At 36.0% G+C, this 17,033-nt stretch overlaps 1 protein-coding gene across 1 annotated transcript in view; it reads right to left on the minus strand.

Annotated features, from left to right (window-relative positions):
- The window catches only part of LOC128016080 (neurexophilin-2-like), a 120,898-nt gene extending 115,150 nt beyond the window's left edge, over nucleotides 1-5,748 (minus strand). Inside the window, exon 1 of the mRNA XM_052600459.1 lies at nucleotides 5,489-5,748. Within this exon, the coding sequence (XP_052456419.1) occupies nucleotides 5,489-5,542 (54 nt within the window). The 5' untranslated portion in view covers nucleotides 5,543-5,748. The remainder of the gene's footprint in view (nucleotides 1-5,488) is intronic.
- Between the last annotated feature and the right edge of the window lie 11,285 nt (nucleotides 5,749-17,033).

Genomic DNA, 17,033 nt, shown 5'->3' on the forward strand with positions numbered 1-17,033 from the left:
AAACTGTAAAACGGAAATAAATAAAAACTTAAACTTATTTAAACATTCCAGGGCAGAATTCCAAATTTTTATTTAGTTTAAATTGTTATAAAAAAATACAACAAAATATATCTAAAGAAATAATAATAAAAATAAAAAATATACAACAAAATAAATAAAAATAAAAATAATTATATATACATATAAATCATTCTGATTAACTCAGATGCACGAAGAGCGGTGCATCTATAAACAATATATACATATATATAATTATAATTATTTTTGTTAAAAAAATAAGCTCTTAGCTAAATTATTATAAAAGCAGAAAATCTAAAAAATGTAATCAAATTTGCAATATTAACAAAAAACAGAATAGTATCTCAATGACGTTAAAAAACACTCATATAAAACTTTTTTATACTAATTTAAATACATTTTTAACTGAAATAAACCTGAAATAAAATACAAATATTAGATGAAAAACGTAATAGTCGAACAACTTTGAATAACTTCGTCAAAGCACTAAAATTACTGAAAATAAACTGGAAAAAGAAAATACAAACTAAAAGTCAACAAAAAAATTCCAATAAAAACATTTAACTTACATTTTTATTAAAACACTATAAAAAATAACAAAAGTACACCACCATATTACTAAAACATTTAACTGAAATCTAAATGAAAACAGAAAATCTAAAATAAAAACGTATACAAAATATTAATAAAAACTATAATAGTATATGAATAATCCTAAAACAACACTGATTAGAGGAGCTATAACTCTTATAATCAAGTGGATTCATGTGAAATGCAACAAAGAGGTACAAAAATCTTACACTAATTTAACAAAGAGGAATATTTAAATGTTTCATGCATATTCAATAACATAACAGACCGTAGTAATTTAACTATAAAACGTCTACAAACTTGTTCTGAGGGATGATGCAAACAACTGAATCAGAGCTGTGAATCGATTCATTGAAATGGACAGTTTGAACTGATTCACTGGAAAGAATCAAACTTCCCAACCCAGTTCAAATCTTGAGATGCTTAACAGCAAACACACACACACATAAATACATACAAACATACATGTGTGTGTGTGTATGATTTTTTTTTTTCATTTTTAATTCTATGTTATAAATTAATGTAATATAACTTTATAGTTGAGTCATAAAGTTAAAATGAAAACATTAAATCTGATTTCTAATCTGAATAACCTGTAATAAACGGAGTTAATAAACACACACACTGTAGTTTAACTCCTAACACACTGACATCAGCTTCCAGAACACGGAGGCATCTCACAGTTCATTCAGGAATCTAGGAGCGCCGCTGGGAATATTTCCAAATGATTCCCATTTAGACCTTTTCATCTGTCAGCATCTCCTCCCTCTTCTGGAAGATGTAAAGCGTAAGAGGCTTGAGCCAGCAAACGAACAATCCTACAAACAGGATCATCCATGACTTCTGACACACACACACACACACACACATGCCACAGCTGTGTTCAAAATAACCTGACTGCTGCATGCTGGGAAATCTGGCAGGAGGATTCAGAGCAGAAGATCTGCTTTACACACTAGTGATGTGCACAGAATAAGAAATCTCTAACAACACTAAACATATGCACCGACCAAAAACTACATAATTGCAAATAATACATTTTAAAATAATATTGTTTTTTACAAGAAACGGCAACTTGAAATAGTATTTTCTTATAAAACATAATCTAGTGGTCTTTTTTTATTTTTATTGTTTTATTTACAGTTTAACTTTGAAAAATTAGATCATTAATTTCAGCCAATTAATTAAAGATGTTTTTGAGATGATAAGCATTAGATAAGCATTTCTGCTCGTGTACACTGTAAAAAGTGACTTTTTAAAGTTTGAGATTATTAAAGTACATTCAAGAAAACAAAACACTGAAGAAGAAATGATGTAGAAAATCAAAACCTGTTTCACTCAAAAACAGGCAGTATAACATATTGAATTTAGCATTAATAGTATTTATTTATTTATTTATTTTTGGTGAAATCTACTTACAAAAACTTACAATTTGCAATTGTGAAAAATATTGTTTTACACTGTATTTAAGTTTTTTTAGATTAAAAATTGCACATTTAATTTGTTACTTGCCTTTTCTTGGTAATTATTTTAAAAATGTTTCAATGTCAAGTTTACAAAGCAATTTTTTTGTGATTTTTTTTTCAGCATCAGCTGACAACATATTCAGTTAATTAATAAAACTGTTGACATCTCTATTCAAATTATTAAAAGTGTTTTAGGTTGAGTTTTCAAATTTTATAAAAAAATTATCTATTTTCAAACTTCTGTAAAATAAAATAAAATAAAATTGACTTTCTGGTGCCTTTCTTAAATACTTAGTTTACAATTTATTACTAATTCTTGCCAAATTTCACATTCATGAATGCAATTTTCAAATGATATTCTTATTTAATTTTCAAAAAATATATATTAATTTGAAAATATATGAACATTTGAATTCTATATGGAAATCTATGTCAAACTTCACACAGCATTGTGTTGTGTTTTAGAGTTAAATATCTGTACAAGTAATGGATAGTGTAATGAGTAATTTTCTGTTATTTTACAGTTTTATTTCTTACAGTGTAGCACAATATTTTAATGTAATGCAACCCCTTTTTAGTATGTTTTTTGTACTTGCAAATGTTGTTTTATCTTGCATAAAAAAACAATAATAAAAACATATATATATATTTTTTATATTATCTGTACAAATTTTATATATTCTTATTTTATTCTTCTCATAAATGTCTTAAAATCATTTATTTAGTTGAATACCTATAGCATCTTACATTTTTTCCTAAAAGAAATTTATTCTACAAATTTTCTAATATTTTATTCTTCTTATAAAGTGCTTAAAATCAATAATTATATTTTATATCAAATATATATATCAGTCGCTCTGCTTGAATTATATCAGCACCGGTCACTGCAAAGCCCCTGGCGGTCAACAACTAACTAAATCCACAGGAATTAAATATATTCCTTTAATTATTGCACGCTATAAATATTCACGCTGAAGGAGGATTGATGAAGAAAGCAGACGCTTGTAAACGCAGACATCATTATTCATTTCTGCATCTTTAACTCAAACTCACATCTTTAAAAAATGTTTCCCCGGGAGCTGCTGAGAACGTGGCCATTTATATCACTTGCCTTGGTCTCATTTATTGATGAACTAGATGTGTGATAAATAATGTAATGAACACCGGGAATCACAGTTAGGCTCGCTGAAGCGATGTAGAGGAATCATGCTTAAAATCTCAAAGGTATATATATTTCAAAAGGCTGTGTGATCAGATCATCTGAACTGACACTGAGCGCTAACCAGCTCTGACAACATACAAGAACAAAACTCTTCAGTGTCACAACCTGCACTCATCACACGATTGGCTCCGCCCACAGTCAGCTCTCATTGGTCCATAATCTGCATCCACATGACCATATATAGAGCACAGCAATGACGTCATCAAGTCTCCCAACACTCTCAAAATACCTGTATAGAGGTAAATATAATTTTTTTTTTGTAATTTCACAAATTTTGTTATATATTATTCTTATAATAAATGCCTTATAATAGCTAGTTTTACTTTCTATTAAATATATATTAATTATTTCATGAAAGAATTTAAGTGCACAGTCTGAAGTACATGGTAAAATACCGGCGGTCACTTTTGCGCTCTATGACACATTAGTCATTGGCTTTCAGCACGAACAGATGAATTACTTGTCGCCTGGTTAGGACACGGTTTAAGTGAGACAAATCCACTGCCACGTCGATATGAAAACCACAGCGCAGGGCTTCCCCAATAATTCACTTTAATTGCAGCCTTCAGTCAACGGAGAGCCGTTTATTCACTGCATTCATTAACCTGGAGACACTGTCAATCAGCTGACACATAACTCTAAAACCACAAAACACACCACCAACATCCTCGGAGATTTCTGCAAAACAAAATATCATGTGCAACACACATATGCAAAATCACACCACATGAGTTCTTCAGCATGCATTAATCATCACATTCAGATTCCATCACCTGTCAATCAAACATAAGGGCAAAAATAAAGCCTTCTGAAAAACACGAAGCACAATATCCTCTCATCGTATCAATCATCAAAGATGAGACATTCAATTCAGAAATAAAAGCACCACTCTGGATGGAGTCAGTAATGTGATTGCTCAGGAGGCTGAGAAGAACATATTTATTTTTTTATATTTTTGAATATAGCTTTGTAAATTAGATCCATTTATTAGGAGAGGATAAGACAGCATTAATTTCACCCCGTTCCGCTGTGCACCCTTCTGACGTGTGATGGGCCGCAAAACCAGCCTAAAATACCTGCAGTTTTAAACACACAAGTTGCATTGTGGGAACAAACATCAGGAGAAGGGCTTAAGAGCGAACCGCTGTAGATCTCAGCCTCTCGACGTGCGCTGCCATAAAAATGTAGGCTAAAGTAAAATATGTTTTAATAATCACTCCACTTATAAAGCAGAGCGGTATGGATCTTGATGGCTAAAATGAGATGTGTAGAAGAGAATAAAGGCATTAATAAAGCAGACCAGAGCAAGCATAAAGGATTCGACTGTGATTCATGACTGCGATTTACTGCTGGGTCGTTATGACATGATCACACTTACACAGGAAAGAAATGGGATCATCAATAAGATGCTTGTGCTTTCAGAAACTGCACCATGACACTCGCCGTTTTAGTTCTTAAAATACACTTGAGTGTGTGTGTGTGTGTGTGTGTGTGTGTGTGATTGATCCAGCTGATTGTGTATTTGATGAAAAGTGATGATGAACTGGATTATAAACAGGAAAGCGTAGCCTTTTCCAGATAAAAATGCTTTTTAAGTCTCCAGACAGCAGCGAGGTGTCAGAAAGACTCGTTTCTGATCACATCCGATGATGGAACTTCATCAGAAAGATTCTTTGGAAAGCTGTCACATGAATGCTCTGATGTTATTACCAGCAGCAGGATTCTGTCTGTTATAAACGATTCTCTTACGATGCATAAATGTGAAATAAAATTCTGTTTCAGGCCAAGGCCAGGAGAAGATCTCACACAGATGCCTGTTAAACCTCAAAGAACAGAAATTCTATTTCCATTTTAGTGTTAATTAAGAAGCCTTTTCCAATATGTGCATATGGTATCAATTTAAAATTGCTTCCCTTCTAAACACCCCTAGCTCTATTTTCTTTAACACACATGCATGCACTTTAGATACAGTGCGTGAACTCATAATTAGACTATAGATATCAATATCTTGAAATTGCATCCTCAGATTATTAAAGTTATAATCTGATTTGCACACCACCACCAATCATACCGAGATTTTTCTGCGTTATGGTGCTTTGATGAAAGACCAGTGCAGACACAGTCACGCGCAATCACTGTAACAAGTTCTGATTCGGAAAGCATTTCAGAAACTAAGAAACGAGCTCGATACCTGTGTCCGCATCCACTGGATGAGCAGCAGAAGGCTCCAGCAGAGCAGCCTCATGGCACCTGTCGAGGGAACACTAGAACACTAGTCCCGTACAGCAAACACAGATCACCGAGCGGAACACATCCACAACTCGGACTGACTCGGAGTGATGAGGGCAGCCAACGAGGTCCTGGTCATTAGTGAAGAGCAAATCCGTTCCAGGTGAAAAGTTGGTTTGGGCACGGTGCAAACTCGTGCAGTCAGCTGGCGCTCGCGCGTAATGCCCTCATCACAGACCCGCCTGCTGTTTAGAGAAGAAACTGTGTTGCGCTCTCTCTCTCTCGAAGCGCACGCCCAGTGTCTCTCTCTCTCTCTCTCTCTCTCTCTCTCAACAGGTCACACCATCTCCTGCGCGTGTTTGATCCTCGCTCCGATGCGGTGCCAGAACTTAGCGTGCTTCTCATATTCCAAAATTAATTTTGCATTCCCTAAAAAAAAAAGTTACCCCTATTCGACGCGTACGGTTGTGCTTCTCTCAAGACGCCTAACATTGCAAGCAAGCGAATTACAAATAGCATGAAAGAGATGAACAAATCTTCCCAAAGGCGATTTTAATTTTGAATGTCTTTAAAGTGCATCTTGTCTCACAGCTGTTAAAATATGAAACGCGCAATCTGTGTTCGGAGTAAAGATGACTTTTATATTTTATTTTTATTAAAGGATGGCTTACACACAAACACAAGCAGAAGAGATCTGTCTGGCAGATCGAGGATTACTGTACATGCATCATCTTGGGCAGAGAAATAAAGCAATCTTAGAAGTTTGTGTCCATCATCATCATCAGATGGAGAACAGTGAAGCCCTCCATCGCCCTCTTGCGAAAACATCCGAATCTCGATTGCTATTAAACCACAGCTTGGATGTTATACATATCTGTGAGAGAGAACATAATAATGACCTAAACTAATCTCAAATACGTATAATATCTACTACAGTACGCGCGCTACAGCTGTCGAGAACACTGAAAGGTGACTGAAAATCCTCCAAACTACACACTTTCACAAATGAACCACATCTCCTGAGTCTTCATGAAACTAGGGGCGATGCTAAACTGAAGCCAGGGATGCTTTTGTATGTGCATCAAGATTAGGTGAATTCATGAGCATTAAAATCAGTTTTATTAAACAGCAAACGTAAATTTACTGTAGCCTATACATTCATAATACAGATCTCATCATCTGTTAAAATTTGATTATTGTTACTGTACAGCAACAGATATAGATTTTTAATCATGGTATTATATGCACAGACTTTCTAGGACTAGTTCATATTAATATAATATATTGTCTTTTTGCTTTATTTTGGTTCTAAACAGAGCCATATTGTGCATCTCTGAACACTGATAGCACACAAACCAAATTTCCCAAAGACATGAATAAAGTTACTCATTTGATGTCTGCATTTACATCAACAAGATGTGTTTTAGAAAGTTTGCTCATCTATAGATGTCAAATAGATGTTTAGTAGATGTCTTTAAGATGTTTATGATTTAGTATGCATGTAAAACCGACATCTTACAGACATTTATCAAGTGTTTCGCAATCTTTAACAGACATCTGGCAGATGCACCAGGTGTTTTTATTTTTAATGCATTAAATCAGTGATTCACTGATGTATTAATAAAAAACTGTTTCATAGTTCGTTCCTGAGCGAATCAGCCGTTTGAATGAATCGACTGAATGAATGAATCACTGACTCATTGGTGTGACGCCACATCCTGGTAATTTCAGTCTCTTTTTAAAAAAAAAGTATCATTCTATTATTAGTTTTTTCTATCATTTCATGTTTCTGTGTTCTAAAATGTATATTTTAAAACAATAATCTCATAATATTATTTATGCAATTTGTAAGTGCAAACTAATTATAATTTGCCGTTTTAACTTGTTAACATCCTGTTTGAGGTGTAGACCCTGCGGGATACATATTTTCGGAGCATGGAAATAAATGCTCCGTTGGTTTGGTTTCATTGCGGTCCCGCGGTTCCTGCAGGATTGAAGTTGGCAGGTGAATTTGGTATTTCTCAGAGAACCGTTAGCACAAATGAATGAACATGCCCGGGAAAAATGAGGACAATTTTCTCACACATCTTCTCACTTCAGCCTCTGCAAATCATTCCTGAACAGAGGTCTCCAAACTCAGTCCTTGAGCTCCAGCTTTCCTCAATACCTGCCTGAATGTTTCTAGTATTCGCTGGCTCTGGTGTGTTTAACCAGGAACAAGTTTGGACAAATATATGAACAAACAAACACTGAGAAGCAGAACATTTCTGACACAATTAACCGATCGCCATGTTTACAGTACGAGCATGCAATAAATCAACCAAGTGTGCATTTGGTTTCACCTTTTAAACATAAAGCCAACACTTTTTAATCTGCTGTCTCTGCATGCATTGACTTATTTACCATCAGTGCTTAGATTCTGTCGTTTGTTAATAGAAAATCAGATAGTGGTAATGATTCTTTGTTTAGACTTCCACTATCGCCAGCGGAGAGGAATCAGCAAACAGTAAATCACAATGACAAAGCTAAATTGCTAATTACATCAGCACAATTTAAGAACAGAACGAGCCGGATTCACTTTCGAAGAACACAAATCATCGAGCGAGTACAGCGTGTTTCACACGTGCGTCAGAGATCCGAGTTTGCTAGGTTTTTACATGTGTGGCCCAGAAGCACAAAACCAGTCATGAGTGTCAATAAAATAAAATAAAGATAGATTTATGCATCATCTGAAAGCTGAATAAATGAGAAAATCTGGAATCTGAGGATGCAAAAAAATCTAAATATTTAGAAAATCATCTTTAATGTATATTACTAATCAAACATTACGTTTGGATATATTTACAGTAGGAAATGCACTAAATATCTTCATGAACATGATCTTTACGTAATATCCTAATGATTTTTGGCATAAAAGAGAAATGGATAATTTTGACCCATACAGTACAAATGTATTTTTTTGTCTATTGCTACAAATACACCCAGAGACTGCTTTTGTTCTGCGGGGATTGTGAAACTGTGAAAGAAACACGCCCCAAAAAACAATTGAACTGTAATCTTACAGGCAAACGCTCAATATATCATAATGTTCCTTACCTGAAATAAAACGCATGGTTTTGTGATTCTCTGTCTGATCCAGGCTCAGATCTGATGAGAAACTTACATTAGCATTTTGCTGACCTTTAACTTATGATAATATAAACTATCAGCATTATCGATTAGGAAAGAGAACAACACTGCAAGTTGTTGGGCAGTTCATTTCATTTGTTAGTAGAAAAAAACAGAGTTTAATATGAAAGGACGTTCCTGTTTACGCTTTCCTCTGGGCTGTTATTGGAGAAACGTCGAGTTTAGAAACATGTAGTCAGAAATTCTGTTTAGCCAAGATGTTTTCACCTTTTACAAGCATTTCCCGCGGTACACTGAAGGTATTTCGAGATACCTGTAAAAAAATATTTGAGACGGATTACAAAACAAAACACACCCAATATCCGTCTCATTTATCATCCGTAATCAAAAACAGACAAAAACTAAAATCTTTCAATTGTACTTACAGTACTTAGATTATAAAGTACTTTCAACTCAACAAATTTATCAAGTTTAGTTGGAATATCTTGGAATAACTTGCATTGAGTTTTCAGCACCAGTTCACTGTAAAAGTGTTATTTTAAATACATTTTTAATGTGGATTTAAATTATACAATTTTAAATAATAATTAAATGGGAATGCAAAAAGTTTTCAAATAAAATAATTAATTAAAATTGAAATAAAATGGTTGAATTAAGAAAATAAGCTTAACTAGGTTAAATGAACATGAACTTTGGTATTTAAAACTTAAAAAGTAAGTCGAGGTGAAAATACTTAATTTAAGCAAATGCAACTTGAGTCAAAGGTTAAGTAAACAAAGTAAATTAAATTCAAGTGGGATGAAGATGCAGCCCAAATAGTTTTGTGATCGAATCACTCAAACTTCATTCAGAAGAGCCCGAACACATTCATAACGTAAGACATCACAGAACCCCTTTACTAGCCCTGCTGTGATGTCTGGAGAGAACAGAGGTGTATATAAATATATATATATATATATAGTGTGTGTATGTTTTTGTGTTTGCTGGAATGTGTGTCTCCAGGCTCAACAACATTTCCATGATGAAGTGACACCGGCCGCACATCTCTGATGAGAGCTTTTGTTTGTGTAAAACCCTCATTCCCCCGCTGGCCATGAGTGTGTGTGTGTGTGTGTGTGTGTGTTCCTCCTAATATGATTGGAGAGCCTGTCATATAGTTGTGTTTATTCAGATGGATACTGCAGTGCATTACTGCGGGTCTGGGATGTTTAGAGGAATCATGATTATATCTTTGTCATTTTAATGCGATTCAGGCCGATATTTCACCGGCTGGGAGAGACATGTAAGGGGTGTCAGGTAGAAGTAGAGGAATGAGATTATATTATATCACGCTGACAGGAGAGAGAAGTGATTTCTGCACAGTTTTTCTCATCAATTGGTGATACTTCCATGTGTTTCAGAGCGAATCTCCAAGAACGAGAGCTTCACAGACTGAGACTTACACAACCTCACGGATCCTCGTGCAATGGAACGCATTCACTGTGCAAAAACACACGCACACACACTGTATACACACACACACACACACACACTGTTTACACACACAGCCACACACTCACACACACACTGCATACACACACACACACACACACACACACACACACACAGTGTGATGGAAGAGCAGAAATGTGTCCAGATATTTTACATAACTACTCATATTTAAAAAATATATGTATGTATAGAATGCTAATAATATAATTAATCTCTAATTAATAATATTAAATCATATAATAATATTTAAATTGTATAATAATATTTTTACACAGACATATGTACACACATTTATCATTTTGTTCATTAATGCATTTTATTGAAATATTTTATTAATTTTTTAATGTTATAATAATGAACAAAATAATGAAACAAAGAAACATGTAATAATGTGAAAAACTGTAAATATATACATCTATATATCTATATGAGCATTTAGGCAAAATCCTTAAATATATTATATATTTTGTATATTTAAAAGTATATATATATATATATAGAAAAATATATATATAATAAATAATAATATCAAATATTGTTTAAATAAATTTGTCTATACACACACACACATATTTAAAGAAAATGTATAAATATATATTTAAAAACCTAATATATAATACATTAAATAATAAAAACAAAGAAACATGTAACATTCAAAACAAGACAAATCTGTTACAGAATAACGTCATAGCTTTCTGTATTAATATACAATACAATTAAATTAGCGTGACGTCGCAGGTGTTTGAAAATCAGCTGTTTTAGCATCTTCAAATGTCTCATCTAATCAGAATTTGGAGTTAAAAAATTATCTGTTATATAAAATATGAATTTGACGGTTTTCATAATGTGAAGCTTTTTTAGTTCACTTTACAAGAAGAAAATAATCAAGTGATATGGGGGAAAAATGACTTTTTACACTGAATGATATAATTAGTGTGATGTTAAAAGTTTAATACAGTGATATAAGGTGACAGTAATATCAGACGAGTGTGTGTCATGAGGTTTTTGACCGCACTCGAGGCTCTCTTGTGCTTGTGCCGGATTCACAGCACGGTATTTTTAAGTAACTACAGTTATAAATGACCAGAAATAATGTGGCAGCTCAGCAGAGCACTGGCCTGTCAGACCTCCACTCCTCCCCATCTGTCTTGGCTTCCCCCCCGCCTCATTAGGATTCATATCCCAGAAAGGTGACTCTTCCAGCGGGCACGGTGACAGACCGACCCCCCCCCCCACACACACACACACACACACTCTGGTTCAGCTGCCTGCAGAAACAGTGACAGGTAGAGAGAGAGAGAGAAAGAGAGAGAGAGAGAGAGAGAGTGAGAGACACAGAGTGAGCTGATATTACCACCAGAGACTGTCTCTCTCTCTCTCTCTCTCTCTCTCTCTCTCCGCCGCTCCCTGTGGAGAGCATCACCATCATCTCCAGCGAATCTCAGTCAGACACTTGACTTGTGCTCCTTATCCCCGACTCCACACGGGGCCAAAAACACAGTAACAAACACAGGTTTACACACACACAGACTCACACAGACTCACACACAGACTCTCACACACACACACACACACACACAGAAGGCAAAAATAAAAATGAGAAAATCCTCTGTCAGATTTTGTAACTCTTGAGTTGTCCTCTGGCTATATATGCTTTCCAATTGAAGATTCATGAGATGTACCTTTGAGCTATTTCAGAGAACTATAAACTGTAAGACATTTTGAGAAACATGACAGTAAGGAACTCTTACCGGGACTGCTATGTTCCTCCTGGTCAGCAGGTGGCGCCTCTCACCAGACTCCTGCTGAACACTACCACTCATTATTCCTGATCTTAACTATTAGTAAAGATTGTCTTTTGTTGGAGATCCAAGACTCCTTGCCGTTTGATCATCCCTGCTCTTGGATTCATTTAGTGGGGAGTTAGCTCAATCCTTTAATTCAGTGACTTTGAACACAACAGACCCGGGGTCAGTCCTCACCTAGAACAGCCCCGTTACAGCAAGACTGAACCACAAAACATGAATCCAGCGGAGGAGAGTCCACCACCCTCTAATGTGCATCGTATTCTGTCTGTCGTATCAGGGCAGCAACATGAGCAGATCCTTACTGAGATTCTTCAATGTTTAAATCTTCAGACTCAAGTCTCTTCGACTCTCTCAAGGCACTCGAAGTGTGGCGGCGTTTTCCACTGAGTTTCATACGCTAGCTTCAGAGAGTGGTTGGGACCAGCGAGCTTTAAGGGTCACATTCCACCAGGCCTTGTCTCCAGAACTCAAGGATGAGTTAGCTTTTAGAGACCCTTAATTGAGGTGACTATCTGAAAAGATCATCGTCAACAGGAACGACGTTGGGAGACCAGTGTGTATCATCTTCAGGAATTCTCCAATACTTCTGAACCACTCTGCAAACCCATTGATCTGGAGGAACCCATGCAGCTGGGTCGAGCCAGATTTACCCAGACAGAAAGGGATCGACGGATGAGGGAGCGACCCTGTCTGTGCTGTGGAAAGTCTGGCCATTTCCGATCCAACTGTCCTGAATTGTCGGGAAAAGCCAGTTCTCGTCCAGGAAAGGGGGAACTGGAACGAGAGTAGATATCTTCTCTCACCCTACAACCTCTGGAGATACTACCGAAGCCACCATCTTCCACAACAACCAGAATCACCAGCGTGGTGCTTTCATCGACTCTGGGGCTGCTGGGAACTTTACAGATGTTTGGGCACTCCATCCATGCTCCTCCAGAAACCTCTAACCATCACAGCTCTTGACGAACCTCTGGGGTCGGGACAGGTTAGTCACTGCACTTCGTTTAATCAGTTTGGAATTGGGGGTCACAAGGAACCAATAGTTTTTTTTCATCCAGGTACCAGAACTCCCCTTAGTTCTTGGATTTCCATGGCTAACTTGTCACAACCCAAACATTGACTGGTCTAGAGGTGTAGTGAAACGTTGGGGAACTAACTGTTGTGTTTCTGCTCTTTCTTTTTGCCGTTCGACCTTTTCTTTTGTTGAGAAGAAGGATGGTGACCTCAGGCCTTGCATGGACTAAAGGGGTCTCAACTGCATTACCATTAAGAATCACTGCCCCCTGCCCCTGATGACCTCTGCTTTTGAGATCCTGCAAGGTGCCACCATATTCACTGAATAAGATCTCCGAAATGCCTACCATCTGGTCAGGATTCGAGAAGGGGATGAGTGGAAGACAGCTTTCAACACCCCGATAGTCCACTATGAGTACGGGGTAATGCCCTTTGGCCTGGTCAATGCACCAGCCGTCTTCCAGGCGCTGTTTAATGATGTCTTGCGGGAGATGCTGAACAAATTCCTTTTTGTCTACCTTGATGATATCCTCATTTTCTCACCAAAGGTCCTGTCCCAGTTACTTAAACACAGCCTCTTTGTCAAGCTGGAAAAGAGCGAATTTCATGTGTCTTCAACTCCATTTCTTGGCTTCATCATTTCCAAGGGCAACATCCAGATGCGAGCAGTGAAGGAATGGCCTCAGCCTAATTCTGTGAAGCAGGTACAATGTTTTCTTGGTTTTTCTTGGGTTCCAGAGGAGGAGGCCAGACCAGACCCCATCCTTCCCACCTCCAGAATAATAGCAGCTATCCAGTGGAGCAATGAGGCTGCCATTAAGAAGGTCCAACGGCAGCAGTCGGATCCAGGTAATGGTCCACCAGGATGTTTTTTGTTCCTTACCCTCACGTTCTGATGTGTTGCAGTGGACACATGCCTCCCTCCCCTCTGGTCATCCTGGGTCCACTAGAACTTGCAGGATCATCCAGAGGAGATTTTGGTGGTCAGAGTTGCAAAGAGACATCTGTGATTTTTGTTGCCGCTTGCACGGTGTGTGCCCAGAACAAGAAGCTCAGAACCAACCCCTTAAGGACTACTACTCCTCCACCTATCCCTAAACATCATTGGTCGCACATATCTCTGGACTATGTCACAGGTCTGACTGAATCCCAAGGTAATACTGTCACTCTTGTGGTGGTGGATAGAATTTCCAAAGCCTCACACCTCTGTAAGCTGACAAAATGGGTTTGCTTTTTCAAAAATTGTGTTATGGTTTTGAAATTTTAGATCAAAAAATTTAGCAATCAAGAAAAACTGTAACTAGAAAAATAAAGTGCAGTAAATGTAAGGCTTTGCACTAGAAAAATGTATTTGATTAATTAAAAAAAATATACAAAAAAATAAATAATAATATACAGTAAATAAATTATGATTTTGCAAGACTATACTAAATACAGTAAATACTAAATTTTCACCACACACCAGTGTGTTTTTGATTATATAAATTAATGTTTTAAAAACACACACACACATTCTTCTGGTTATTCAAAATATAAATATATTAATACCAGAAAAGAATACAGTAAACTGTAAAGTATTTGCATTAAAAACAGTGTGTATTATTTATATGAATTAAAATAAATTATAATAATAATAGTAATAATTTTGTCCTGATGAAGGACTGTCTGTTGAAACTTATTGGCAAAATGAAAAGTATAATCTTTTCAGTTCTAGTCTGATTATTTTGACCTCTGCGCTCACACGTGTTACTGGAACTGCTTTAAAAACACCTCTGTTGTTTTTCTCTGTGCTCTTTGCTGTTTTTGCGAAGTTAGCAGCAGAATAACCGCACAAAACGAACACCAGTATTAAGCAGAAAATGAGCTGTTTTTGTACAGCAGAATAACTGAAAGTCTTGCACATTAAAGTTAAAAATGTCTGCGCCTGCTGTTACTTTAAAAATATAGATGTTTTTTGTTTTTTGGTGCACTGACATAAAGAATAATTTCTGGTTTCTCAAAGAACCGTTCACTGATCTGTTCAGTTTGAAGAACATTTGAATGATATAAAAAACCGTTTTCCACTGTAATAAACTAACGACTGTCCACATGAGAGGACAAAAAGCACACAATATATATATATTATGATTTTCACACCCTGAGAGGAGCTGGAGACATCAGCTGGCAGGAGCAATTAAAATGTGAAACTGTGGAGAAAAACTCGTTAATTACACTGACTTTGTGTTTTAGAGGAAGATAGAAAGCCACTGTGTTATTATTCTAAAAAAAATGTTAAAGTTGTATATACTGATTATTTGACATCTAATATTGCACACTTTAAAGCCTAGGAAAGAAAAAACACAAAAAATAAAAATTATTCCAGCTTAATGAGAACTAAAGGACAGCAAATGTACTTCACTACAAAACTAAAGCTCATCGATTATCTGCTGTATTCTTTTGGCATCAAACCTGACATGAGGCATCAACTTTATTATTATTATTATTATTTACAGTTTATTATGAACTATATTAAATTGAAGTTATATGATAAAGCATTTATTTCTTTAAAAATACAGTAAAATAGTCAAATATTATTAGAATTTCAAACAGCTGTTTTCTGTGTGAATCTGTTAAAGTGTAATGTATTTCTGTGATGCTCCGCTGTATTTTCAGCATCATTCCTCCAGTCTTCAGTGTCACATGATCTTCAGAAATCAGAATAATATGATGATTTACTGCTCAAGAAACATTTCTGATTATTATCAATGTTGAAAATATTAATATTTTTGTGAAAACTGTGATGCATTTTATTTTTCAGGATTCACAGATGAATAGAAAGTCCAAAAGAACAGCGTTTATTTGAAATAGATGACATTATAGTTGTCTTTACTGTCACTTTTGATCAATTTAATGCAGACTTTGTGTGTGTGTGTGTGTGTGTGTGTGTGTGTGTGTGTGTGTGTGTGTACAGAGTATGAATGATGATGAAGTGTGTGAGGACTTTTATAATAATCAGAGGTGAAGGCAGGAGGAGACACTTTAACCGAAATGTTTCCTAACGAGCTCCCTGGCTGTTTGACACTCACACCGTCCTGCAGCTCATTAACACACACACACACACACACACACTTAAACATTCACCATGTTGTAATCGGCACGCTTCTGTTCACAGACTGATTGAACCGTCTCTTCTCCAGTATTTTCTGTCTGTTTGTGTGTTGTCTTCTCTCTGCTGGAGCATCTCGGAGCACAGGCAGCGTGTTTGACGAGACCAGACTGGATTTCCAAGCCTAACTATTTAACAAGCGTCTGTTCGTCTGTCTGAAGTGCAGCGGAGAGGCAGGACGTCCGGGACGCTGTTCTCCTGCATGTAATGAGACATCAGACGCCGGGTCTACAGCAACACGTGGCTCACCTGTGCCTCCAAACACACACATCCTCAGGGCTTGCTCTTCCACTGCTCTCCAGACTGAAGTGATGCTCAAGAGCAGAAAGCGTGGGTTTGATTCCCAGTGAATGCATGCACCGATAACATGCACAGCTTCAATGCAATGCAAGTCACATTCGATCTACCAAATGCATAAATGTAAATTGTAGATAATCATTATTTATTCGTTTGTTTGTTGATCTGAAATTCTGACCACTAAAGCATATAGAGCTTTAAAATAGCAGCAGCATGATGCATTTGATGAAAAAAAGCTTTCCAAAAAAAAAAAAAAAGGTTTGATTGCATTGACTGTTTCTGATCTGCAGAAAAAAAAAATATATATATTTAAGCTCATGTTCTTCATATGGTAGTTCATTATGACTTTTTCAACCCATATTCGGTTACACTTAAAGCCTTCATGTATAATGCATTGAAGGTCAGTGAGATTTATTTGAAAGAAATTGATACTTTTTTTCATCAAGGATGCATTAAATTGATCAAAATTGACAGTGAAGATGTTTATAATGCTACAAAAGATTCCTGTTTCAAATAAATTATGTTTAAATTCATCTGTGAATCCTGAAAAATAAAATGCATCACAGTTTCCACAAAAATATTAATATTTTCAACACTGATAATAATCAGAAATGTTTCTTGGG

Source organism: Carassius gibelio, chromosome A6, assembly GCF_023724105.1.
Source record: "Carassius gibelio isolate Cgi1373 ecotype wild population from Czech Republic chromosome A6, carGib1.2-hapl.c, whole genome shotgun sequence".
Classification (NCBI taxonomy): Eukaryota; Metazoa; Chordata; class Actinopteri; order Cypriniformes; family Cyprinidae; genus Carassius; species Carassius gibelio.